Genomic DNA, 27,802 nt, shown 5'->3' on the forward strand with positions numbered 1-27,802 from the left:
AAAATGTTCAAAATCAATAATAATAATAATCTTGAACTTAGTACAGAAAACTAGTAGCAAGTCTGTAGTTAACAGAATGAAAATCATCATACTATAGAAATTAAGTCTAGTTCCTTATCCTTTGGGAAAGTAAAATTTGCAGGAGCCTTTTTGCTACTGGCCAATTGCCATGGCAGTAAGGGGTGGCTGAGGGTAGAAAACAAGCCTGTGATGTGGGAGTAAAACAACAGGATCAGCTCCCAGAAGCTTTGAACTACTGCAGGGACACAGATTAGAGGTCAGGGCAGCTGACACGTGCTCATATAGTATTTATTTATGAATCAGTCTCACTTTTTAATGCACCAATTCAAACAAAAGGAAATTGGTATTAAATATGTATTTCATTAATTCAGGTCTGATTATCACATAAGTTTCTAACTACAGACAAATTTTTATTCACATATATTACCCACTACCAGAGTCTGAGGCTTATCTATATATAAACAATGAAACTTGGAACATATGCATGCATATCATGGGTAATTTGAAGAGTTCAAAGTAAAGAATGCTTCAGAGATTTACTACCTAATGAAGGTTAGTCTGTAATACAGAAAGTTTTAGGAGCAAAACTTTTACTTTTCAGAAAGATACTGTTTCAGATTGGACTTTACAGAAGCCAAGTAGCAAATTTATACCAGGTTAGTGTTTCAGCAAAAGAAGATCCCTGCAAAGTCAAAGTGTATTAAAAGTTACACAGATCCAAGAATGTGCTTGTAATTCATATATAAAACAAAACAATGCAAGATCTGATTTTCAGTGATCTTAATACATTTCAAAGTCCATTGTTGATCCATCTCTTCCTCCCTGTGCTGTGATTAGAGCTGACCCTGTGGGGTTTACCTCCCCTGCAGGCAGGCAGGCAGCTCTAGGCCGGGATGCGGGTCGCAGCCTCCTCCTCGGCGTCGGCCCTGTTGGCGTTGATCTCTGCCAGCGTCCGCCCGAAGCGCGTCCACTCGTCCCCGCGGGGAACGGCGATTTGCTGTGACAGACAGTGTTACTGAAACCTCCTGAGAAACAAAGCTCAGCTCCTGCTGAATGGCACAGCACGTCCATCATGTTCACAAGAGGTTCCCGTTCCAGAGAAGCTTACCTTTATTTTAGTCTAAGCATCAAAAACTCTAACTAATAAAGAAGCAGAATTTGAGACTCCTGCACTGAAGTATAAAATCACATTATTATAAGCTTGTGCTATGTATGTCCACCTGAGAGACTGCCTTCAAAGGGAATGCTAAAGCTATATCCTCATCCATTAGCCCTGTACTACTGCAGTACACATACTTGCAAGAGCAACCCCTTCCCTGTAAGAACAAAATCAAGGCTGCTCCACTACAAAATATTTTGTTTGTTTTTTCTCAAGCTAGGATCAGAATTCACATGCGCCACAGTTAAATAGAAGATAAAATTTCTATTAAAAAACCACTGATTTTTATTCCAACAGCCTTAAAGTAAAGCTTTTTCTTTTTGACTGGATGACAGCATGCTAAAAAGTTACGCTAGAACACCTTAAATAAAACACTACTAGGAAATATTAATTCAAAAATACAAATGAAACTTAATTATTCTTCCTCTAATGACAGGAGAAAAAAATGAAAGCCAAGCTGCTAAATAAAGAAACCCGAGTGTTTGCAATACACTTTGCACAATGCATGACATACATACCTCTCCCACGTCATATATAACTATTTGTCCCTCTGAATCTCCTACAGCAATCTCTCTCCCAGAATGTGTCCATCTCACACGGTTCAGAGCAGGATTGCCCTCCACGGCAATGCTTGCAGTGGGCACCTGCACCAATTTCAAACACATTGCTAAAAATGCATCAGGTATCCATAAGCTAAAGATAACAGAACACACCCGGGGCATCTGTGCTGCAGCAAAAGAAGTGCCCAACACTTCAACTGGTGCACGGTACACAGATCAAAGACATGGTTCACAACACAAACACCTCAGTGGCCTTAAGCTATCACCAGTGACATGACCAAAACATCTGTCCCTTGGCCAAAGTACAAACATCGGCTATCAAAAGGCTCATCTGCACTTTTCTTGTGGGACGGGAGGCCCAGACATGCTTTCAGGCAGTGACAAGGCACCCTGGGATCTCAGGAAGATGATGACACAGGACAGAGATGAAAGCAGCTGTTTTGGCAGGTCAAGCCCTGTCCAAAAGGCTAGAACAGGTAATTCCAATTTAAAGCCATAGGCTGGCATATGGTTGGTCCTACAACTTTCTCCTATGTGTAGTTTTCAGGTACTGAAATTTAGGTACTAAGTATCTGTCAAGGTTTCTCCTCTGATCTTCCTCCAGCAAATTTTGGAAAAGGTTTCCACTATAATGAAGTTTATAAGCCACATCAGAAAAGCAAACACTCAATTCACTAAGTTAGGAACAAATGGCCCTTTCACTGCAGTATTACTGTGGCAATAGGAACAGCAGTGGTGTGTGGTAACAGGTTTGTTCACACTGTTAAGCTGTAGGCTGACAAGGCCTCAGGGTGGGAGGTCTATAATCACTTCCACAACATGGATCAGTGTTACAACAACAGATGCTTTGCTCTCTTGTTATAGGTAAAACAATTTAATTACTGCTGTTAAGAGGAGTCATTTGTAATCCTGTAATCAAAGAATGCTATCTACTACACAGAAACTACTGGAACAACAGAATATTTAAAAATAACAGCAAAAAAACAAGCTGTGGTTAAAAAACCCCACAAACTATGGTAAACACCCAACTTTTTAAGAGTACAAACAATTTTCCAGCTGCATTTGACAGTTAACCTGACTTCTCACCTCAGTATCATTATTGAGATTCCACAGGTCAAGCCTGCCCATCCCATCCACACAGGCAAACAAGGCAGGGTGAGTTGGAGACCACATCACATCATAAACATAATCAGAATTGTCTTCAAAGGAGTAGAGAGGTTTGTTATTCTGAAAAGAAGCAAAGATAACAATGTGATACCCAAACCCTACATTTCAAAATTATAAAACTAACAGGTAAGGCAAAATACCTGTTCAACAGTAGTACCAGCAATAAGTAAAAAGTGGTTTGCATTTTGACTTTCTTTAAAAAATGCCACTGCAAAAATCAGCCAAAACCTAAAGCTTTTTATTATTAAAGGTATGCTTTTTTTTTCCAAAGCAGGCAGCCCATTTTTCTGGCTGCTGCTATAAAACAATCAATAGCAAGCCAATTATAAATTGTAAATTTAATGATTTAAGAATCTTGTAAATCAAGGCAATGATAATTCAGTGACTATTACACAGAGATTTTAACTCTGCTTCCTCTGCTTTGCATTCCTCAGGGCATCAGTCTAACAGAGAAAGAAGTAATTCTGGCAATGGAAATGACAGATATTTCATTGGTGACCTCATCAAGTTTAGTTGACATTAGTTTTGGTGCTGTCCCTTATTCCTCCAAAAAATTGTAGCAAAACATTTGCCTTATGAATATATGAGATAATTGACTTTATAACATGATTTACATTTGATTACATTGTAATCATTGTTGATAACAAAGGGCAAAAGTTGAATGGATCAGAAATACACAAATGATGTTCAAGCTGAAAGCGACGTTTTATGCTGTTAATCTTAGTTCTGCTCATCAGCTGTTTCCTCTTTGCAGGACTGCAGCTAAGAACCTCAGAACTTCACACAATTTGACTTCAGGTTTGTGAACTTCCTTAAGTAGCTTACATTATAGCACCACCTTGTGTCAAGGGCTATGAAGAAAACCACTGAACTATCTAAGTTACCTTCGTTGTCCAAAGCTTTACTGTCCAGTCAAAAGAAGAGGTGACAAAAAGATGTGAGAAGTCTACAGGTCCAACTGCTGCATGGCAGTTGATACCTGTGATTGGTCCCTGGTGTCCTTCAAACATCTCACTGATTCCAGCTTTGCTGTTTCAGAATATACAACCAAGGTTAATTGATTTGGAAATCAAACATCTGCAGACAGAGATAGCACTGAAATGCAATTTAAATACAGCCACAAGATTTTGCTGCCTTACATGGATGTTACCTCACTGCAAAAGCCTTCACCACAACAGGATCACAGAAGACCAGGCTTGAAAATAGACCTAAAGTTCAACATGTATTTTCTACTAACTGTAAATGCCAAAATATATCCTAGGGACAGGAGACTCATTCAGGTACCAGTCCACACATTTAACTACGTTGTCCTCCAAGCAGTAGCCACAACTTCAATTAATCCAAAGAATAAAAACCAGACTCAGGAATAAGCATGAAACGCCAATGAAATTAAGAGAAGTTGCATATACTTTAAGGGCTCGAGGTTCAGACATAAACCAGTAACAATATATCCCTAATATCCTCCTATCAAGGGTGATGAAAAAGGAGGGAAACAGATGGGAAGTATGTTACACAAAAGTGATACAATTTTGGGTATTTTGGAATCAAAAAAGCTGTGCAGCAAGGTGATGTGTATTTGAGATGAAACCTGGACACTCAATTGTATTTAAGAAAGCAATTGATAAGATACAGTCAGACAATTTCAAAATAGATTGAACAGCAGGAGAACAGCCAGCCAATTTAAGATCTGTGCGTGATGTTACTGTACAATTATCTACAAAACTGATAGGAAGTTTGGAATGTTCTGCTACAATTCAAATGAATAAAACCATGGTGACCTAGGCTGTCCTCATCAACACAAACAACTCATAACACCAATTCAATATTCCAACCATTTCTTTTTTTAATGAAGCTCTTGGTCAGGAAAAAGTGCACTGGATTTCTGACAGAGACACTCTGAACTCCTTCAGTGCAAAGGAGAAAGTATGAACTTAAAAAAAAATGTTGACTGTAAAGCATGCAGGAACTCATCCTTCCACTATTTTTACTTCCTTTGAAGAACTGAAGTTTGTATTCACCTGCCATGACGACATGCAGTGTACACTGAGCCTTCTTCACTGCCAACAACAAAGTTGTTGACATCTCCAATAGGGAAAGACATGCAGGTAACAGCCACAGCCTTGGACTGTTTGTGAACCAGCTCCATGCTATCCTGTAGTGAAAATATCAGCAACTTACTTCATAAAAAGAAACATTAACACCTACAAAATCTTTTAGATTTCCCAGTAGAAAGCTTTTCCTTTTATTTTATTCAGATAGATTGGGTAGGAATAAGGAAGTTTGCTTAATACATTTGTGTTCACCACTAACACAAGTACACCAAAACTACACAAAAGAAACAACAGAAAATATTTGATTCCACAGGTGGAGAAATATTTTATCAAATATCAAGCTACCTGTGTGGGGAAAGTGTTGATTAATGTTTATTAGATCAACTGACTTTTTATATAAAATATTAATCTAGAATATACATTATTTATTTATTTATTTATCAAAAGTTATCTTACCTGTGGTTGGGAAAGCATATCCAAGCTCCAAGAGCATATTTTCCCATCAGTTGAGATACTAATCAAATTATGAGCATTCTGGGTCCCAACAACATTTACACAGTACACTGGGTGCTAAGAAACAAAATATTATCAGAAAAGAATTTAGAAGTAATACCAAGTTCTGGTATAATTATTCTACAGTATAATTAATATATGACTTCACCATTTAACAAAGCACAAAAGATTGATCCCAATCTAAAGTACATATGACAGTCCCCTAAAAAACTGATACTTGTTTTTTCTGACATTCTGATTTTTATGAATAGCCTGGTTCCTAAGTGTCAAAATATGGACACAAACATTGCCAATCAAGTGCACTGGACAGAATTTCCTAGACATTAAACACTTCTCAAGAGGGCACAGTCCTTGAAGACATTTCACCTCCTACCGTGTGAGCAGCAGCTGACAGTGGCGTTCTCTGCACTGGGGTTCTCTTATTGCTGCGATTATCCCACAGCACTATCTGGCCCGAGTATGTGCCACCAACCACCAGATTGGGATGGAATTTTGCAAATGTAGCTGACATCACTGCAGACTGAAAGGAAAAAAAACAACAAAATATATGAACGATCATTCAGTGACACTATGTCTAAAACTAAAGGAAATGAGGCCAAATATCAGAACAACTTCTTCGCCTAAATTTATTCAGTACATTATTTCACTGCCCAACTACTTAAGGATTCACCCACCCTTTGTAACCCCTCAACAGTCTTTTTGTTTCAATTTATAATTACAAAATGAAGTTTTCCTCCTCTTTTCTTTCACATGCATTCATCTGTATTCCTCCTAGCACAGTTTATTAGCAAAGGAAGGCCTGGTAACACACGAGATTTTAATAATGTTTTGCCACATTCTGTAGTCATTACTTCTTAGAGAATGTAGGAATACATTTTGATATAACAGAGTTACTTTTGCAATCTGGGCTTTGACAGTAATGTGACAATGAGGTTAAATTTTGATTCAACTGTGTAATTTTCCAAAATGATAGGAAAAACGTGGATATCCTGGGCTTGGCATAATGGAAGAGATTGGCATAATGGAAGAGATTTGCATGTTTTTATCTTTCAGAAAACTACGAGAAAACCTCCATCTGCCTTTTTCTTGATGTATATGTTCCTAGTTTTCATCCTTGTTCCATTTCCTCAGGCTGTCTTCATTTTATTCAGTAAACTAAGCCGTAGTATACAATCCCACTCAAGCCCCTTACATACAAACCTTTGTGGTTCAACCATTAGACAAGAAAGTTTTCCTGTTTTTTTAAACAAAAAAAGGAGTTCTCAAACAAAACTGAATTCTGAATGATGCCAGAAATTCTGGAACAGAATAATATTTCTCAGCTGAAGTGTCTAGCTATTAACATCTGTTGGCAAATATAGTTAAAGTGAATGTCAGCCCAATGAAATTAATATATTGACAAACATAAGGATGGTACTTGTCCAAATTCATCAACATAAAATCCTTCCCAAGACAGAATCATACCTGGCAGTGAAAGACATACTCTGGGGTAGTTTTCTTGTACTTCATATTCCATACAAGGGCCACCCCATCGGGCTCGTGAGGCGCATCCTCATTGTTGTTGTAAGAGGCTACAAGTAATTCTGGATACTGCATGGTAAGTGAAAAAGACTCAAAGTAAGCAAGATGACTGGCTGATGGTCCAGGTAATCCTAGAATCTTTATTTTCTTTTGCCAAAATAGGGTTAAAAACACCTTGCATTATAAAGGCATGAAATATTGTCAGCAAAAACTGCAATTGTTGCTAATTTAGCTCCGACATCAGCATTAACATACACATTAGTCTTGTTCTCTCATCATAACTTTCTTTTAACTCTAAAACCCATTACATTTAAGTGAGCCTTCTTTTTAGTGAAGCTGAGTTAGCTCTACCAAGCAGTCCATAAACCAAAACCAACTTTCTTCACAATCCAAACCTTTTGCTACCTCTCACTAAAGATTAACAGCTCTGTCTACTTTTTGCAAACCATGGAGCATGTCAGGAACACCTTTAGAAATACAGCCTGTATCAACTGTGCTTTTATGGGAATCAAATGCACAGAACTACAACAATTCACAAAGTCAACTGTTTACTTTAAGCATTGTTTTTTACCTGAGATGACCAATCCAGACAACTGACAACACGATGCTTTGACCAACGTTCATCAAAAAACTGCCTGTTTAAGGACAGTTTTGCTCCCGCTTGAATCTCTCTATAAAGACAATTTGGAGATATTAATCTTAGATCCCTTTTTCAATTAGAAGTATTGGAAATTCACAGAAACGTATTTAACATTCACATTACCCTTCTTTGTCCTCTAAGTCTCTTCCACTGTAGTCAAAGAAAATGTTGATTTGCTCAGAAAGGGCTCTTTCAACAATCCTTGTGGAGTGGTCAAAAAAACTTAAAAATTCTTCAGAATGCAAAATTTGTTGCTTTTCCTCCTCTGTGAGTTCATGAGGGGCGGCTGAAAAAAATTTATACAGTTATTTTCTGGACTGCACGGTTTCACCAATTCTTTTCAAGAAAGAAAAACAGTATTTATAATTATTTTTAATAATTTTTGCGTTTCATGTTTTGCTGGTTAATTAGTATTTAACAACAAAATTAGTTTTAAATTAACAGAACAAAAAGTTTTAAAACGTATTGATGACTTTCTTTACAGCACTCAAAATGTCTTGAGATGAACTGTACCTTCTTCCTCCTCCTCTTTTTTCAATGTTTTTTCTTCTTCAGGTTCAACTAATGGTTTTGGTGCAACCACATCATCTTCCTCCTCCTCATCTAAGGAGAAACATTATGGTAAGACCATCAGTGTTTCTAAAGGGGAACAGTAACATTCTATATGAAACTCAAATAAGCTGATGTAAAATGGTATCATGTAGCTTAAAATTGTTGCATTTGTAAAATGTAATGCCAAGGATAACATTATCACAAACCAAAATATCATTGGAACACTGTACACCTGGGTATCAGTTGCACTGAGTTATGCAGTTGCATAAACTGAAATAAGAAACGCAGGAAACTGTAAAGAATCCAAAGTGGCAATCTGTCTTACAGGCAGTTATGATTCCACACAGAACCATGCAGTGGATGTGTGTTCTGTGTAACACACTGACACATTAATGCTGCGGAATAAAGAAAAATCAAATGTCTAAAACAGTCTACCGAACAGCTGCTTACTTATGATCTGAAAGCATCAGTCTAATGGGTCTGCCCATGGCATGAAGATGGCTTACATTAGCTTTCAAGTTGCTATTCTGAGAGGCAAATTTTGCTAAAGATAATAGCAGAGAGATTACATTTTTTCTGTCATTCTAGATGCAAGTCTCATTATCTGTATCATGTTTGGCAATGAAAACTTTACAGGAAAATGTGTTTTCCCTAATTGCAATGAATAACATAAAATGTTAATGTTCAGGAATACTGACAAGGCTTACATCACTTTCTGCATTTCTATATTTTATTCTTTGAATACTGTAAGCCAGAAAATACCTTTAAATTACTTAGAATTTTGGGATATGCTGGCTTTTCTTCATCCACTTTCTACAATAAGCTTCTGAAGAGACTTGTTTTTATTGGTTAAACAGCTACGTCATCTGCTTATAAGGGAATGGCAGCAGGAAACTGCTGCATGCCTCATCACAAATAATGAGACAGCATTCAACAGGGACTAGGCTTGTTTGTTGCAGCCATCTTCCTGACCCATGTTCAAAGTTATCTAACACAAAAAGTAAAAAAAAAACCAAAATCCACATGCATGCATACAAAAAGAGTAAAAAAAAAAAAGGGGTGGTCAAGGGATGGGAACCAGCTGCCAAGCCATGGTCCCAGCAGCCAGGCCAGCTGACTAGATAGCAACAACCAGATGGTACTGCAAGGATTGTCTCTCTGCTATGAGGTGGCAATGGGATGGCACAACACTTTTCTGCCTGACTGCTTCCAATCATGTCTTTCCCCAATGGCAAGCCTGTGCAATTACCAGCACTCCAGGAGGTCTACAGACAAGCCTTTACCCTGCAAACAAAATACAGCTTGTAGGCCATACCAGCTGCCAAACCACACACATAGTGATAGATTTAAAGAGGGCTGAAAATCTTTCTAACTCCATAGTATAGGCAATAAAAATATAACTGTACCTGCAGGAAAGAAAGCTTTAAATGACACTGTATAATGCACACAATAATACAAACTCCAACTTAATCAAAATGATAATGACGTATGCCAATCCTACATTACTTGAAATTGAGCGATTTTTACGTTCTGACAAGTTTACAGAACTAGGATAAATGGCATGAATGATTTCAATATATGCTCATACTTTTGAACCAAATGGTGAAGGTTAAAATCTTTCCTTTCAAGGGCCTCAATCAGCCACAAAGGAAAACAGTAATCACTGTCTTTTCAGCCAGCCCAACCGCATTTGTCAGCCCTTTCTCCGTCAATGCAGCCAGAGCAATCAACCTGCCAAACATTCAGAATGGAAAAACAATCTGAAAATACAGGGTATAATGCACCTGCCAGTGAAAATGGCCATTTCAAGAAAAGCTAGTGATCTCAGTGACCCTGCTGAGGAGGCGGTGGTGCAAAGGGGAAAGAACCCGTAAAAGAATTCTTAGTGATCTCCACTCTCTTGCACATTGACACTTCCTTACAAAGCATGCCAATTACAGCTTTTGTGCTACTTAAAAAAAATGAAAGCTTTTTTCGGCAAAATAATCACGCAAAGAAACAGAAAGACACTGCTCCTTTTTCGATGGATTCGCATGCACAGTGGACTCGGAACCTGAAAACTGTATCACTTGTGGCCATTTTAAACAAGGGAACTCTTCATGTCAAATAACTACAGGTGTGAACAATGATTAATTAAAAAAAGGCAATATGAGTTAACACACATGACTTTGAGAACAACACATACAGGATCGTGTATTCAGATTATGGCCACTTGGATCAAAATCCCCCTCTTTTTTGCCCTGCCAATCAATCTTGCACAAATAAATGATGCCTTCAAATTTAGAAATTCGGTTTTGGGTCACCCTGTATACATTATTCTAGCTTTGAAAGTACCAAATTAGAAATTTCAGCCCAACCCCCCATTAGTCATACTGCACTGATTCTAAGTACCATTTTCAGTGACAGGAGTCAAATTCTTGTCAAATGTAGATGGTCAACCCCTTAGTGCTATATGACCTTCTAATCTACATATTTTATTCAAAAGATCATATAGTTGATTGCTCTTGCCTTTTAATGTTTGAAACATAAATGGTATATATTATACAGAGCTCTAAATTCCTTCACAGTACTTTCACTGCATAAAGCCAGCTGATACTACTGCATTTAAATGCAGGATACAGCATTTATTCTAATATTCTCAAAGTATCAGTCTTGAAACTGAACATGTCATCTCACTGATTTATCTGTAACTGCATAAATCTAAAACCTTCTCTCTAAAGAAGAATCACACACAAACTTTCTTATTAAGGGATCTGGAGGAAAAAAACCCCAAAATGAAAAAAAAAATTCCCCACATATACAAGTTCTTGACCTCATTATCCAAAACTAGAATGCTTTCTATTCCAAACCCAGGAAGCTTTCTCACAGTTCACAAAAAAAGGCACCATTAAGGTTATGGACCAAAAAAATAGAGATAGGAAAAGTAATTTAAACAAACATTTCTTGTCTCTCCTTCATCTTGAATTTATTTAATAGCAGACCAGATACCAGAATTTGCAAGGAATTAGCATAACAATAATACACTACCCAGAAAACGCTGAAACACTGGGCACACTATCTCTGAAAAAGTTCCAGTCTACTAAGTCAAGAACCCATGAAACTGTCATGCACAGCATTTATCTCAAGTCAGCTACCTAAATTTGAAAGCTCAAGGGCACTCCATAACTGCATGCACCTTATTTATTACTGACTGTATCTACTGGCATTTTAAGCCACTCCAATTGTCAGTGTACCAAATATGATTTCAGATTAAAAAAAGGCTGCAAAGACTTGGAAAAGTCACAGGGCCTCCAAGACAGGAAATGGGACTCTATGTCACATCAACATATCAATGAATATTCATTATAATATGCTAAGAGATCAACTCCATGTTGTTTCTGACAGGCAATCAGAGGATCTAAGGTTACAAACTGAGCAGTAAAGTAGCTGCTATTTTTATGCAATCTTTAATAGAAACAAATGTCTTGCCAATGAATGCTAAAAACAGATTTAATGAACCACTGAATTTCTACTTTGGGTTAACATCAAAATTGTGATGTATTTTGGCAAGGCAGAAAGAAAAGCAGTGCTTTGCTAGCAATGACACTGTAGAGTGTAGTTGCAGTTGTCTGAGTAATCTGTTGCTGCAGAGTAGGTTAATCAAAGTTAAATCACCTGTGAAATGGGTGGCTTTTGTTAAGCTGAATGTCTTCACATCGAGTTTTCCTATCTGTATTTCTGTACATTTAAGGCATGTACTAGCTAATACAGAATCACAGGATATTCTGAGTTCGAAGGGACCCACAAGGATCATACATGAATATACAGTGGTCCATTATTTCTTTGAAAAATATTAAAATTAAAATATTGTACCAGCATCCAAGAAGCAAATTCTATACATCATATTTTTATTACTCTGCTTAATATTTTAATTCTGTGTCCTGGAGATATTAGCAGACAATTATTCCTTAAAGAGTGGAGTTAATGCACTAATGCTGTCTGCAGCTAGCTGTGATTGTACATGCACAGTATTGTACAGCAGCACTAAGCAGCAATGTACCCAGTTAGTCCTGGAAAGCCTTAATTGTGACAGCTGAACAAAATCATATTCCCCTATACACCCACCTTTCTTGGGATTAACTGATTTCTAGGAGAGATCTCAATTTTGTTGTTTTCTAATATACAAGAATCAACCTTCCTAAGGCAGTTTCTCAAATACTTTGAGGTCATAATAAATCAACATCTTAGTACTGCAATAAAATAATGGAAGTTGTGAGAACTGTTAGAACACTAAATGCCTTCATATCCTAAGGAAGCTGCCACATTTCAAAATTAATTAATGCCTGGTTTTATTTGAGGACATGAAGTTTTTCCTATTTAACTCACCTGGTACGTGTTGCCCCAAATATTTCCAGAACACTAGGAATGGTTTTAATCTAAAACTAGTTTACTTCTATTTCCTATCTGTCTCACCAGACAGACTAGCTGTACTTGGAATGCTTCTTAATTTAGCTTACAATGTAACTACACAACCACAGCAGCATACAGAACTGGAACAAAGAGAACTATCTAGTTTGGTGTTTTGCTGTGGGTTTGTTGGTTTTATTTTATGTGCTGTCCTCCCCCACCAAATCAGGTCTTTGCACAAGTGGACCTAAACAAGCAGAATGACAGCAGAGCATATGTAATAAAAAATTGCTTCTGTTCTCCTTCTTCAAAAGCACGGCTCCAACAGCACTTTAAAATCTCAAAATATATTATGAAGGGTCCAGTTCACTTCACTTTATAAGAAGCTGTGAACAGTGGGCTAACCCAGCTCAGATGGAAATTGCTGCTGGACAAGGGAGCTACTGCAGGTGTAAGTTCAGTTGCAAGCTCCACTTTCAAGTGTACTTCACAAGGCTATTTTTGTTCACAGTATATGCACCCAGATAAGCACAACTCAGACTGTGAGAATAAATGAGAATCAATAAGATAGATTTTACAGAATTTAAATTTATCTAATTGCACCCTGCAAATTCAGCGTATTGCTTTTGTCAATTGTTTTAATTTAAAATTTTCTTTTATCAAGAAAAATATCCTACCTAGTGACTCCTTTTTTGTATGTAGCATGATTTATTCTTCTTTTTAAACCTATGTCCTATTTCGGATTTCATTGAAAAATGGGAACATAGAGCTTTGTTATTAATGTGTTCAGGTGGTCTTAAGATAAACCTTAAAAGGATCTTCAACACCAAAATGATGAAAAGACACCTGTGAATTTTGTGAAGGATATGAAATAAATATATTTTTTAAAATTATGATGGCCCTCAAAAAATCAGTATTTGTAAGGTGGAATGGATCAGGAGACAATGCATGCATTGAGACCACTTTCTGGTAAATGCAGAAATAGAGACGACCACTGTTCCACTCCACTACAGCCTATCTACTGTGAAACTCAGATCATACAATCCCAAGCAATTTCTACTGTCAGCAGGCAGCAGAAGTAGAACTCTTCAAGTACCTAAACTGTGACCTAAGTCTTCAGATTCCATGAACCTGACAGAGGGGAGGAAAAAAGACCCGAGGGATTAGAGAAAGGAAATCTTGAGCTCATGGGAGAAATGGAAGCGGGAAGACCCCAAACATCTACCTGTGCAGGGATAGAGATAAAATGAAGAATAGAAAAGAAACACAGTTAAGAGAAAAATCATATCCTCTGGCTCACTGAATAATGAAATTTGAAAGATATATCCTTGCATAAAGACCCAAAAGTTCACATACCAAAGAGCAGGGAAATGCAAAATTATGAATGTAGAAGTAGGTCCTAAAATTGCTAACATAGACACATACTCAAAGTCAGCCATATTAAACAACCAAGAGATTTTGTTCTAGAACGACACACAAACTAGGTCAAGACTAATACTTTCATTTGCAGACAAATTTAAGTGTTTCAGCATTGAAAAGTAAATCTGCTAGCCAAACATATTTTCTTCAGAAAAGTTTATTTTTTGAAAAGTTTGACTTTTCAAAACATGACTTGTTTAAGTCATGACTGAAAGAAAGCCTGTGTTCAATTGCTGAAAACAGACACTGCCTAAGTTATAAATAAATTAGTTCCTTCTTTTAAAACTCAAAGTACAAGCTTCAGGTGTAAAAATTTAAATTCTTAAGAAGTAGAGGGGTTAATTCCTAAGTTTGTTGTATGATACACAGCCTTCAATAAGTTCATAGAATATTAGGGATTGGAAGATGACCTTTAAAGATTATTTAGTTCCAACCCCCAGCCCATGGGCAGGGATACCTTCCCCTACATCAGACTGCTCAAAGCCCCATCTAACCTGGCCTTGAACACATGCAGGGATGGGGCAACCACAGCTTTTCTGGGCAACCTGTTCCAGTGCCTCACCACCCACAAAGCAAAGAATTTCCTCCTGATATCTAATCTAATCTCTTCCAGTTGAAAGCCATTACCCCTTGTCCAGTCAGCACATGCCCTTGGGCAAGGCTCCTCTCCAGAGCTGGATGCAGCTCTCCAGGAGCAGAGGAGAGGGGCAGGGTCACCTCCCTGGACCTGCTGGCCATGCTGCTGAGGATGCAGCCCAGGATATGCTTGGCTTTCTTTTGGGCTACTTCCTGAGCTTCTCCAGGTCCCTCTGGGTGGCATCCCAGCCTTCAGGCATGTCAACCACCCCACTCAGCTTGGTGTCACCTGCAGCTGTGCTGAGGGTGCAATCAATCCTCATTGTCAGTGATGGAGATAATAAATACCACTGGTCCCATATGGACCCCTCAGAGACACCACTTGTCCCTGATGTACACCAGGACTCTGAGCTGTTGACCTCTGGATGCAACCATTCAACCAATTCCTTATCCTAACAGTCCACCCATCAAATCCATCTCTGTCCAATTTAGAGAGAAGGATGTTGGGGGGATCATGTCAAAGGCCTTAGAGAAATCCAGACAGACCCTGTACACTTCCCTTGTGCTCTGATGTAGTCACTCCATGGTAGAAGGTTGGTCAGGCAGGAGTTGCCCTTGTTAAAGCCATGCCAGTTGCCTCAAATCACCTCCCTGTCCTCCAGGTGCCAAGTTACATGTGGATTCTTAAACATCATAAATGCAAAATATATCCCATTTATTTATCTGCTGTCAGCTAATTAAGCAACTTGCTGTTTAATCTGAATATATACTAGGAGTGTGAAAATACCACATATTAGTAGCAAGAGTGATGTTAAAAGAGATGCAGAACAACAGTAACAGTTAAGCAAAACCTACAAAAATTTAGTAATAGAATTCATATAAATTATCTCACAAATCAAACTTCATTTACCTTATTAAGTTTCCAGATCACAAGTGCTAGTTCTAATTCAGGCAGTCATCATTATTATATTAAAAGAAACCAAAAATAACTTAATAGTAATAAATTAACCATTCACCTTCCTTGGGCTGAGTCATGACAGGTGTTTGTGTCTCCTTTGTGTAGGTAACAACTTCTCGAGGAGGAAAGTCAACTTGTGTAATTTTGGCCATTCCAAGTTTAACAGGTCCACGTCTAAAAATCAGAAAAAAACAATTGAATTTTATTATTTCACATTTTGCTTAGAATAATACCCAAGTCATTAAGTCACAGCACTGTTTAATCAAACTTAAATCCAGTGGAAACTGCGAACAAGTCACACGATTATGACTACTATTTTATCATTATTATTTAAAATAGGCAACTATTTATACATCTGTGGCAAGAAGGAAGATGTGCACATATAAATATCTGGACATTAGGATATAATTTAAAATTTTTGCTCTTTGTGCTTGACCAGAATACTGCCACATATATGATACATCTCTATTATCAGGGGTGCAGATCTACTCCCAAGTCATGCTTGTACAGCAACAGTTCTAGGATTATAAAGCTTGCAAATCAACTTAGCTATTCTAAAGGAAAAAGCATTTCCTAGTCTTTTAACTTTGCTGCCCTTTTTTGTCCACCTCTAAGATACTACCTAGAATGCAGAACTGCCAGGCTGACCCGGAACTCACACTGACAAATAATTTAGCCATAATACATCATTTCAGAGTACAATAGTGAAAACCTCTGAGCTTTCTGACTTTCATGAAGGTAGATATAGTTAGCATCATACAACACATAATATATTACAAAACCTGCCCAATATTAATTCAGGCATTGTACCTTCTGTAAAACCTAATTGCGGTATATACTGTAATAATACTGCAACGATCCAACAATTTACCTATATCAGATTTAGTTTCTTTTTATCCCTCCTCTCCCAAGAGAAAAGCAGAAGAATAACTCCTTTTGAAAGGTTTTGGTGGCAGAATCATAATTCTCAGCACACAATACAGGTTTTAGTTAGCGCTTATAATGAGCTACAGCTTTTATAAACATATTTGTAAGAAGATGGGAGATGCTCTGTTTTTAAATACAGTCATGCTAACCTTTTTATTTTAAATAAACGACTTCTTGAAGTTTATATTTTCTCAAAGAAAGACTCAAAGAAATCACAGCTTGTGTTTATTGGAAATAAGCATCTAATGTATATTAAATAATATTGCAAGCAAACCGTGCTAAGTCTAGCGACAGCGAATTTCTATTAACTACAAAACAGTTTCTTAACAACAACAACTATAAGTCTTATAGGAAAAAATGCTCATACTTATTATCCATAAGCACATGAAAGAGAGAATATAAGAAATCTATGCAATACCCCAGATCGGAATCAGAGTGGAGCTGAAGAACTGATGGATCAGTATCCCAATGCAGCGTCCTGGTACCCCAGGTTGAACAATCATGCAGCATTAGCAAAAAAGGCCAGAGATTAGTGAAGCAAATATACACTATGAAATTCTAGAGTTACAGCAAGCTTATAGTTATTATATTGTTCACAAGAAACAAGGCAATGCAACATCAGTTAAGGGAAATTCAGCAAACATTCAGTGCAATTACACATGCAGTAAATACAAAAGTTAAGAAGCAAACAGAATTCAGAGCTATTAGCAAAGAATTAAATTATTTTAAAGGTTGAAAATTAAAGGTCTGCAAACAAATGTTGCCTTAATGAAAGGCAAATAAAAGTATTTTAAATACTGATAAGAACCAATGAAAACTTGAAATTCCTTTCAAAATATCTTCAGATTTCTTCAAGTTATATGAAGACAGATTTGTTAACATAACATAAATTTGCCCAGAGCAGTAAATATGTGGAGGAAACTGTCATATTGGTAAAGGAAATGAGTCAACACATAAGCCTTTTGGTAGTGGGGCAAAAAAAGCATTTCCACTGGGATAAAGAACTGCTAGAGTTTCCAAGATGTGACATTGCAGTAATTGTGGGTTAAGCACTGCCTTGGGCTTGGAAGTGTCATCTGAGTTAGAGCCAACTCCATCTAAGACACTTAAAATCTCTTATAAATTGTGGGCTTTATATTAATAATATGTTTCTAAGTCACGTGGAATAACAAACAGAATGGATCCATTTCAAGTTGTACTAGAAGAAATAGGAAGGGGGAAGTCAATATTCCCTCTACCTTCATTTCTAGCCTTCATCCCTTCTTCAGAAATTTTCATCTAGTCTACTGGTTATCAGGCTTAGGCAGAATTTTAGAAACACACTTGTAAGAGATTAGCAGATTAACCTACATGGGTTTTTTTCTGACATTCTCATATGCTATCTGCATTTGTAAAAATAATGTTTCTGAATTAAAAAAAAAAGAATATGCAATATTTTACTATGATAAGTCAATAAAAGACAATTTTACATTTTCATCCCATACATGGTAATTTTCTATTAACTAGGTGCAGAATTTCTAAAGTTAATGTTGATCTGAAAAATATACACGCAATGCCATAAAAGCTCATAAATATGAGTGTGCCATGCACGACCTTGTTCTAGGGGAAAGTGTGCATTAGGACTATTAATGATAACTTGATTAGGAATTACAAATCCACCATCTTCATGCATAGCCAGACAACTGCATCCACAGCAGCAGCGTAATACCCAAATCTCCAAAACCTTTTAATATCTTTTGTGCATTAGAGAACCCATCATTTTAGCCTAAAGTTAATTACTTTGAGCATACTTATTCATTAGATCTCTGCTGTCTTTCTTGACCAAAGAGACTTAAGCTTAAGGGTTTAATTTGGTCCCTGAGACTTGAAGCTGGGTATTGCTTATATGTTGTACAACCATAAACAAAACCAAACCACCATCTCAACATTCATGTTGCAAAGAATACCTTAGCTTCAGATACAGATGCTGCATCACCACAATACCTGTCCAATATTTTCTCAACTTTTTCAATCATGTTTGAGGGGAACTTGGGGGAAAGGCTATAAACATAAAATGCTCCAACTTCTGCACCTCTTTAAGATCTAGCCCTTAATGAGGTAGTTTTCCTGCTTTCAAAGCATTATTTTCATTTTCCTGCTTCAGTGGGACCAGGGACAGTCCTTTAAAATAGTTGAAGCCAACAAGTAGTACAGGAGATACAGTTAAATACTTCTCAGAGATACTCTTTTAAATAAAGGTAACATTCTAAGATAAAATTTACCTCTTATATATGTACCAAAATAATGCAAAATACTGTTTGTTTTCAGTTTGTTTTGCCTTCAGTTAAATGAATTTATCTACAAACTTCAGTGAACAAATTTCCCATTCTTCCACATATGTTCAGATTTCTCTGTATTCAGGCACTTTCCTAACAATTCCTATATATCCAAAAATATTTTCTGTTTTTAAACTAATTCCATGAAGCATCCACCACCCTAAAAGTAAACCAGCTGTATTCTATTCTTTTTGAGTGTTGGACTTGCATTCTTGACTGAGGAAAAAAAGAGAAAGAACCAGAAGCAAACTAGGAAACAAGACTCTTCACTAATGAAAATTAAGCAAGACAGATGGAAGTAACAGCAGGAGCACAGTCTGAATGCTGCTCTACTACTTACTGAAAGAGCTACTGACAAGATTCAGCATCACAGAGGAGGTGATGAGATATATTATAAATATATCTCATATTGGTAAGAGTCACCTATGAAATGCCACGTGTAACACCAAGGGATATCATTGAGTCCAACTTTCATGTTCAAAATGTATGAACTTGTACTAATAAACCAGGATGTAGACACCCATGGGGGAAGGGAAGAACCCACTGGTGGGAGAACAAGCAAGGGGATTCCAACAGGGACCCCATAATGCCTTCAATTTAGCTGTATATTCATACCTCCATGCCTTAAAGATCAAAATCCTGGGACAGATTTAAAGTTTGAAAATGCATGAAGCTTTTGGAGCTCAGGATATGGGTTTTCTCAAGGCTTCATAAGAAAATGCCTACATACAACATTGCATTACTATGTTTGAGAACACAGTCAGAGTGCAGTGCATGGATGAGGTGGAAATAAATGCAGTATACAATGTGGCATTCCATTCCAGGTATGTGGCCTATGCATATGGTTTCATACTGAATTTAAATTAGGTGTGAATGGAAAGAAAATATTTTCTTTTAAAAAGTCATCATCAAATACTTCTTGGTTTTTTTCTTCTAGTGAACATAAACAGATATATAAATATATTCTTAAAAGACAACTTAATAAGCAATAAACAACAATTTAAAATAATTAAAATTTGCTTGCCACTCAATTAAGGAACAATTATATTGGTTAATTAACACGACAGGCAAACAAGATCATACCTGAGCACTCTTAACAAAAAGTCTGGGTTCACATCTGCTGTCTGATATATTCTGTTTTAAATGAGCGATTTCTACTTAGAAACAGACACCACGTAACCTTTGTTCAGGTCATTAGTCTCTTGAATACTTTCAGATTAAGATGTATATTGTTATTCATGCATAATCCACATGCATACAAGATGTTACTGCAGTCTTTTTATAAGATGTTTCAAAGCAGTCTAACCTTTGACTCCTTTTCCAAAATGACAACAGTAACTGATAACTGCTACAGTTACAGTGCTTTAACTAAACTTCATCCACAGTCTACACTTACTAAATTTCAAGTACATAAACATCACTTGCTGAGAATATCTTACCAATATTAATAGGCAGCTACTGCTCTTGTTTGCAGACTGTGCATAGGAAACAGTAGAAATACCCTTTGGAAGTGGCACTTTCACATCTTATCACCCATATATCACCACTTGAAAAGTTTAACAGAAATATTTATCTGACTCTTCTTTAGAGCAGAATGTCTCAAACCACTCAAAGAACTGGTCAAACAAAGGTGACAAGTACTGGCACTCAAAAAAGGTCAAAACGACAGTGGCTGTACTAAGATGGAGCTATGTTTTGACAAAAGAAAAGATTCCAAGTGCTGTAGTTGTACTACACAGATGAAGTAAAATAATGAGAAATATGGTTCTAAGTAAGGGAAAAATAAAATCAGAAGTAATGCAAAGTTTGTAGACAGCACCTTTTATCAGATCAACCAGGTATGGGGAAAAGCAAATCATCCATACCCATCCTCCTTTAGAGGAAGCTGGGAAGAGTGTAGGAGTTTTTGAGTTTGTTATTGTCCCAAGATACTCATTTTACTTCAAACTTGCAAGTTTAAACAACTCCACATTAATGCTGGCAAATCAGGAAGTATAGTTGCATTTCAAATTTTAAAGTAAAGTATTTCTGCAAAACAGTCACTTTTGTCAGATTCAACACTGTAAACTCATTTTATTATAATCAAATAATTAACCTTGATTTCTTCTAAAGCTTAATTACTCAGAACCCAGGTCTTGAGCAAAGGAACAGGGCAAGGAAAGTGACGTACCTGGATCCAACAGCGCCATCCCCCGAGTCCTGGCTGCCAGCCTCGCTGGGCGTACTCACGGATTTGGAGGACGGAGAGGTAGGAGGAGGGACTAAATAGTGAAACAGACAGGTATCCGCTGTTACTACTCGCAGAGGATGCACAGCTTAGGATGTTTGCAAATTAATTAAAAATGAAGGATTAAAAAAAAAGTGATGGCAAACGAAAGAAAAACATGGATGAAAATGAACAGCAGAAAGAGAGGGGAAAAGACAATGTTAACAATTCATGCTGGATTTTCATGCAATTGTTTGGTATTTATGCAGCTGGAGAATACAAAAAGACATGGAGGGGAAGACATTTAAGAGAAAATGAATTGAAAAAAATATTTTTAAATTGAACTTTTGACAAATGATGACACTGATTTCCAAAGGATAATTTCCACTGACTCATGTTGCTTAAATATAGAAAAAAGAGTTGTTAATACAGCTCTGACATTAGTCTTTCTTAAAGATTAGACAATGAATGTGTTTAACTGGCAAAGTTATTTCAAAACATATAATCACCAAATTGTGGACCAAAAAAGTGGCTGTGTCATACAGCATCCTGTTATTTTTGTTCTAGTTTGAATCAAATCAACATAAATCTTGTGTATTACAAAGTTTCTAGTATTAGGTCTTGAGAATGACTTTTTTTTTTTGCTGGACAGTAAACAGTCTAGTACCAGTATATTTAAATTCTTAAGTGTCAGTCCATTTCCTGCTAGTAGATGAAGACTGCACTTACCATTTGAAAAGTAACACTCTTTCTGGAAGTGATACACAGTGAATGACATCATGCAATCTGATACAAATACAAAGCTACTTTGGTATTTCTTTCAACTTTTGTTTTTTAGAAATGGTCATTTTCTAATGAAACTTATGGTTTAAACACAAGAATCAAGGGAATTTTGAAGGTATTTATATGCTTCCTTTTTCAGCAATATGTAAAGCATTCACTGCTTAGCAACCTTTAAAAAACCCTTTAATCAACCGAACACAAATTATTTAAACTGCTGCCTACTCTGTCGGCGGTTAAGCATGGGAGAACTCTGTATTCAGGTCTGCAAGGTTTCTACAGAATTTTTAGAAATCACAAGTATATTGTGAATTCTAAAGAAGTTTTCTACCCCATCTCAAAACAGAGACACGGCTCTGATTGACAAAAATTCTCCCTTAATTTTGCCAAAGTAACAGTGAATTCTTCAATTTATTAAAAATTTCATTCCTCCTAGGGGAGAGACCTTTTTTATAGGTCTTGAGTTGTTTTTCATAAATTCATACATACACACATTTAGACTTTATACTTATACAACTGGGGGCATGTAAGAATATATAAATTCTTAACTCATCCTCGCCAGGTTAATCTAGAGCAGAGGAGCTGCCCCAGGCCTTTGCTTTGCCATCTGTGTGCATTTTCGGGACGCGGTGAGGTCGCGGCCCCAGCGCCACTCGCAGGGCCAGGGCTGGTGCTGCAGCGCTCTCTTGTGGAGAAAGCGATTCTCGGGAAACCCTGCCCAAAACTGAGCCGAGCCCCACTGAAGGACCAACAGTCTTACGAAGACCTGATGGAATTTCACCTACCCCAGCGGATTAAACTGTAAAATCTTTTTGAAAATAATTCTGGTTCACTAACTTAAGGCTTCTTATATAGTTAGTATGGCAGATATCAAACCGTACTAACACTGATACAGTCCCTTCTCCTCTAACAGAACACTCTCTCTCTAGAAGTTAACAGCACAGGAATTGCCTTAGGATTAACACAATTTTCTAGGAAAGAATATAATGTCAAGCAACCCCCCTCCACTGACAGTGTGAGCACAAGCTACCTCAGCTGCACACCAATCAGCTCAGCCACGAGTCAGCATCACTTCAGGCACACAATCACTGCACTTGCTGGCACCCAGTCAGCAGAAAAGCAGCTCGAGCCTTTGGCATGCTAACTGCAGGCAAGTAGGACATTTTAACTTGATTGAGGATCAATATCAGACCTGGTTATCTCAAAAGGAGACAGACTGAATTCCCTGTGTACACTGAAGGGTGTGATTAAGTAGCAGTTCAGTGGAATTAAACACAACATGCAGGGGTGTGCCCCCTCTTGCATGTCAGCACCTCTGAGCTTTTCATGAACACCTCGTCTAAGCATACACATTAACCTGCTTTGAGGACTGGCTATACTGTCCTATACTGGCTATAGATTCTCTGCCAGATGTGAAAAAAATCAACAACCACATACATTCCTACAAAAATTCAATCAACCGCCTTAGCACACTATATGCAAGGGAACTGTTCAACTATTAGTCTAGCAAAGAAAATCTGTGGCTGGTCAGAACTGATTTCTTAAACAGCTGCACACTGGTGCTAACACAGCCAAATGGAGTCTCTCAACTATTAAAACAGTTTGAATTACCAAAAATGACTGCTGGGGCTGTTGGAATCTGAGCAGCTATAATGCTGTTCACTTCTGAACACTTCAGGATTACACAAAAGCAATTATGAAAATATAATCGCAGATATATGTGTAAGTAATTATTACTATTTTATTTACAAACCCAGTTGAATAGAGCCCCAAGAAGCCAAACTGACAAGCTTTAAACTGCTTTGATTTCAGAATTGGAGACAAAAAGCAGAGTTCCATTATCATGTTCCTTGCTTTCATCTTCCATAGGGATGTCCCTAAGTAAAGGCAAAAAGCAAGAGCCAATATGCTACCACATCCAAGAGCTGCACAGATACCAATCATCACCCTTGGAAGCTAATTTTTATACTTAGTGTTGTTATTGCTCCATCAAAGTCAGTCAGGCATTTGAGATAAGAAAAACTAGGGTGTAAAAGATGTGGAAAAGAAACAAGCCAATTCCATACAAAAATATCAGCATTGAAATTTGGCATTGTGGAAAAGAGTAAGGAAAAAAAATACAGGAGAATAATGAGCATGAAAAATAGGAGTGGAAAAGAAAATGCATACATTATATTTTAACTAATATACTTCAAATAATCCACTAAGTGTGAATGGTGTTATTTTATAAAATAATGTTATGTAATGTGTACTGAAGCACATCATTTGACATTTATAACAGATATGAAGGACAAAAGAGTATAAAACCCAGACATGTATAACCCCTGAAAAAGTGGCCAGAGAATTATTATGTTAGTTATATAAATACCTCAATCCTAAAAAAAAAAACAAAACCAAAAAAGCCCACTACCACAAAAAAGAAAACCAACACAAAGCACCAAAAAACACTTCATCCAAAAAAAAAAAGACTACACAAAAATCTCCCAAACATTTATTTCAAACAAACAGTAACATTCCTACCAACAGGAGACTCAGGTGTCAACCCCATGCTCTGAAGCAATGCTTCTGCTTCTCTTCTCTTCTTTTCAAGATCAGATTCTTCTTGTACTGGAAGAACTTCTTTCTTCTGGTCAGTCTAAAAATTATTTAATAAATAAGTTACAGCCTTTAACCTTTCATTTCTTTTGAGACCCCACAGGGTTTTTGTAATACTGAAACCTATCAAGTATACTAGATATTCAATGTCAGTAATTCTGATGGTTCTTTTTAGCAGATAAAGTAAACAGACAGGAATAACAATGTTCCAAAGTTTTGGTACTGTCTTTAAAGGACATCTATAAACATGCAAAAAGTGTCTGTGTATTTGCCAAAATGACTTACACTTTATAAGATTAAGAGTACCTTTTTTACACTAATCCTAAGCACTGTAAAATGCAAATAATGACAAAACCATCCTGTACCTGGGTGTAAAAGTATTTTAGAGATAGTCATGTGGTTCCTATTTTAAAATGACAATAACTGTGTCAAACAAAAGTAGTTTTCTTTGTGTTATCTGCTAGATATAAAAAATTACACCCCCACCCTCTGATTTAGAAATAGTGCAAGCTCTATTGCAAAAGATGCCAAATACTCTGTATCTTTCTACTCTTAGCTGCTTTTTAAAAGAGCAATTCTGGCAATACACTGCTACAAGGTCATTAGGACATAATTTGAGCTATTTCTTTCTCCTTTTTGTCTGAATCATGTGGTTGGCAGCTGCCCAGTCTTCAGTCATATGCTGATTTAGAACGCCAAATAGATCATAACCAAAACAGAGAGAAGTAATGAAAAAGTACCCGAAACATACCAGTAGAAGTTTCTTTTATGAGATACAATTTGCATTCAGGAGAAACAGTAATCTATCACTGATTATCACCTACACAGCAGAGAGAAATCCAGAAGACTGTAACAAACTCAATGTAACATACAAGCACCATATATATCCTGAGTGTTGCTCATTTTAAAATTCAGCCTATAGATAGGCCAAAGAGCAGGAGAGCATAGCACAGTGTTTGTATAATGACAATACTGGCAGTCAGATAACTCCTACAGACATCCTCAGAACCATACTTCAGAAATTAGTTCTTTAGATTAGACCTATCACAACTCATTAAGCAGAGCTTTCATGCAATGGATCAGAGTGATTTGTTTAATGATGGCACATGCACAGAGATAGTTCTAGAAATCTGAATGTTATGCTAGTGTAAGATACTAATTTATTTTTTTAAATCCAGTTTCTCATACAGACGGTTAAAAAGAAAAGAGTAGGTGTTTACATTATTAGAAAATTAAAGTGCTACATTTATATTAGCACCAACCATTAAACAGACACTCCCTGAACAGGACACAGAAAATGATTGGTAGATTATGTGAACCTACTCTTAAATTTCAGGCAAGTAACATATGCAAGGTAAAGTGAAAATTATTTCTTACTTCTTTCTTCTTTCTTTCTTCCTCCTTTCTCTTCTTCTCCTCTCTGATTTGAGCTAATCGTTGTTTCTTGCGCTCCAACTCCGCCTTCAGCTCGCTTTTGTCAGACATGGCTGAAACACTGAGCAACAGAAATCATGTCACTGTTTGGCTTTTGTTTGGGTGGGTTTTTGGGGTGGGTTTTTTTGTTTTGTTTTGTTTTCCCAAGATAGCAGCTTTTCTTTCCAGAAGCTATCTGCAAAGAAACTACCCTAGCTTCCTAGCTTACCAAAACCAGCTTACCAGAAGCCCGAGTCAACAATAATTGAAAAAACCCACATTCCTATTTCTATTTTTCTTTCACTTAACACATTCTCAATACTAAAGTGATTGATTTAAAATTAACAGATATAAACATGACATGATGACAGCATCCATTTCTAAGGTAGGTCTGATGCTCTTTGAAGAAACTACTTTGAAAGAAACCTTGGGCACTGATGTGACTATTTGATCTTGCCATAAGATTTTTGCAGCTACAAAACCACCTGCAAGACTGAAAACAGCAAGAAAAGCTGCAAGACAATATTTCTCTGTCATTTTTCACTTCAACAGCTAAATATTGGCAGGCTATAACTTAACAGTATGTAAGTTATATATCCTTCTACAGACCATTATATGATTCAAAGTAAAGATTTATTAAAACATTTAGTAGGATTACTATAAATGATAAGGCAATGCAAGTACAAGTGTGTGGTCAAAGAAAACTGTAAAACACGTGCATTATAACTTTTTTTTCAAAACTGTTATCCTGCTAATAAATTGGTGGATCGTTTTAAGACAAAAATGCTACAAAAAGTTTTCTATGTAACTAACTCAAATACAAACATGAAGGTCAACAACAAAAGGTGGAAACCCTCTAGGTTTAGAACTTCACAAAGACTTAAGAACACAGGTAAAAAAACTGTGCGAAAGCGCTAGGTGAAGAAGAACTTAATTTCACTATTTTTAAGCAAAGTCAAGTCAGCAAAGAAAATGCACAAGTGGTCCTACAACAAATGAGACGACTATAAATGCTTTTACAGTAAGATTGACAATAAATATACAAGATTAGGCATTAGTAATATGACTGTGTGCTAGTTCAAAATAAAGAATACTTGCAAGTGTTTGCACAGCTAAGCACAGAAAGGGATGCAAAAAGCCTCATACGTCTGACCCCACATCTAGTAACATGTATACCGGATGTATGTATTCCTTCACGCTGTCTGTTAGCACTAAGGTGCTAATAAATAAATAACCACTGTCAGCATTTTCCAATGGCACTCCCGTGTCCCTTTAAAGCAGCAGTAGAAAAGCGCGTTGTCACACCATGGATTGCCGCCCGTCCAGTGCCGGCAGCACAAACCGAGCGGAGCCGAGGGGAGGGGAGCCCAGCCCATCCCGCCTGGAGATGACCGCGGTGCGTACCTGGTGTCGCCAGAACCAAAGTCCCCACCCAAACCCCACAGTGGCCGGCCCGGGGAGAGCGCCCGGCAACCCGGACAGGGTCGCCCCACGCCCCGCGGCCGGGAGAAGGCGGCACTCCCGGCCTCTGCGACCCAGCGAGCCGCACCGCCCCCGGCCCCACCCGGCTGCCACAGCCCTCGCTGCACAGGGCGAGGCCGAAGGAAGGCGCGTTCCCACCCGGCGGCAGCAGCGCTGGGCGCGCCTCGGCCCCCCGCGCACCTGCCCGCGGCTCCTCCCGCAGCTCCTGCCCTGCGCCCGCCGCCCCCGGCCCCGCGCCCCTTCCGCCGCCGCACAAAGGCGCCGACAGCTGGCAGGCGGCTGCTGACGGCAGACGCCGAGGGTCAAACCAGCTCCGAAGGCGTTGCGGAATGCGCGGAAATCTACGGAAAGTGCGGAAGGACACTGAGATCTGTGCAGTAAAACACCCAATACCCCATTCGTCCGCACCGTCAGGGCCGGCAATCGGAAAGGAATTAACACGGAGAACGAGCGCGAAGCGACGCAGGAACCGGGCGGTTCCCGAGGCCCGGCGCCACACCCCTCTGGCGGGGCACTCGCTGGCGAAATCGCTTAGAGAACAACGACACCCAGCATGCAGCG

The 27,802-nt window shown here is 37.8% G+C and overlaps 1 protein-coding gene across 4 annotated transcripts; it reads right to left on the bottom strand.

Annotated features, from left to right (window-relative positions):
• Nucleotides 1–295: 295 nt before the first annotated feature.
• Nucleotides 296–27,802, bottom strand: DYNC1I2 (dynein cytoplasmic 1 intermediate chain 2). Of its 4 annotated transcripts, none has more exons than XM_030952909.1 (17): nt 27,650–27,802; nt 25,724–25,841; nt 24,272–24,386; nt 20,936–21,026; nt 16,869–16,928; nt 15,582–15,697; nt 8,146–8,235; nt 7,756–7,918; nt 7,564–7,663; nt 6,936–7,061; nt 5,845–5,991; nt 5,415–5,528; nt 4,926–5,059; nt 3,792–3,936; nt 2,827–2,967; nt 1,699–1,824; nt 296–1,018 (listed from the first exon to the last, which is right to left on the bottom strand). In XM_030952909.1, the coding sequence occupies exons 2-17, from the start codon at nt 25,829–25,831 to the stop codon at nt 905–907; spliced, it is 1,890 nt and encodes a 629-aa protein (XP_030808769.1). In that variant the 5' UTR covers nt 25,832–25,841; nt 27,650–27,802; the 3' UTR covers nt 296–904. The 4 variants fall into 4 exon arrangements, with proteins under 4 accessions (XP_030808769.1, XP_030808767.1, XP_030808768.1 ...); XM_030952907.1 differs by having other exon boundaries at nt 27,635–27,792; XM_030952908.1 differs by lacking the exon at nt 27,650–27,802 and adding an exon at nt 27,422–27,513.

The sequence above is a fragment of the Camarhynchus parvulus genome, chromosome 7 (genome assembly GCF_901933205.1).
Source record: "Camarhynchus parvulus chromosome 7, STF_HiC, whole genome shotgun sequence".
Classification (NCBI taxonomy): Eukaryota; Metazoa; Chordata; class Aves; order Passeriformes; family Thraupidae; genus Camarhynchus; species Camarhynchus parvulus.

Excerpts from the sequence above, each read along its gene's own strand:
- DYNC1I2 (XM_030952907.1), bottom strand. Across the intron at positions 24,387-25,723 it reads AAGAAAGAAAGAAGAAAGAA|ACTGACCAGAAGAAAGAAGT; the intron begins GTAAGAAATAAT and ends AATAATTTTTAG. Across the intron at positions 7,664-7,755 it reads GACTTAGAGGACAAAGAAGG|AGAGATTCAAGCGGGAGCAA; the intron begins GTAATGTGAATG and ends TTGTCTTTATAG.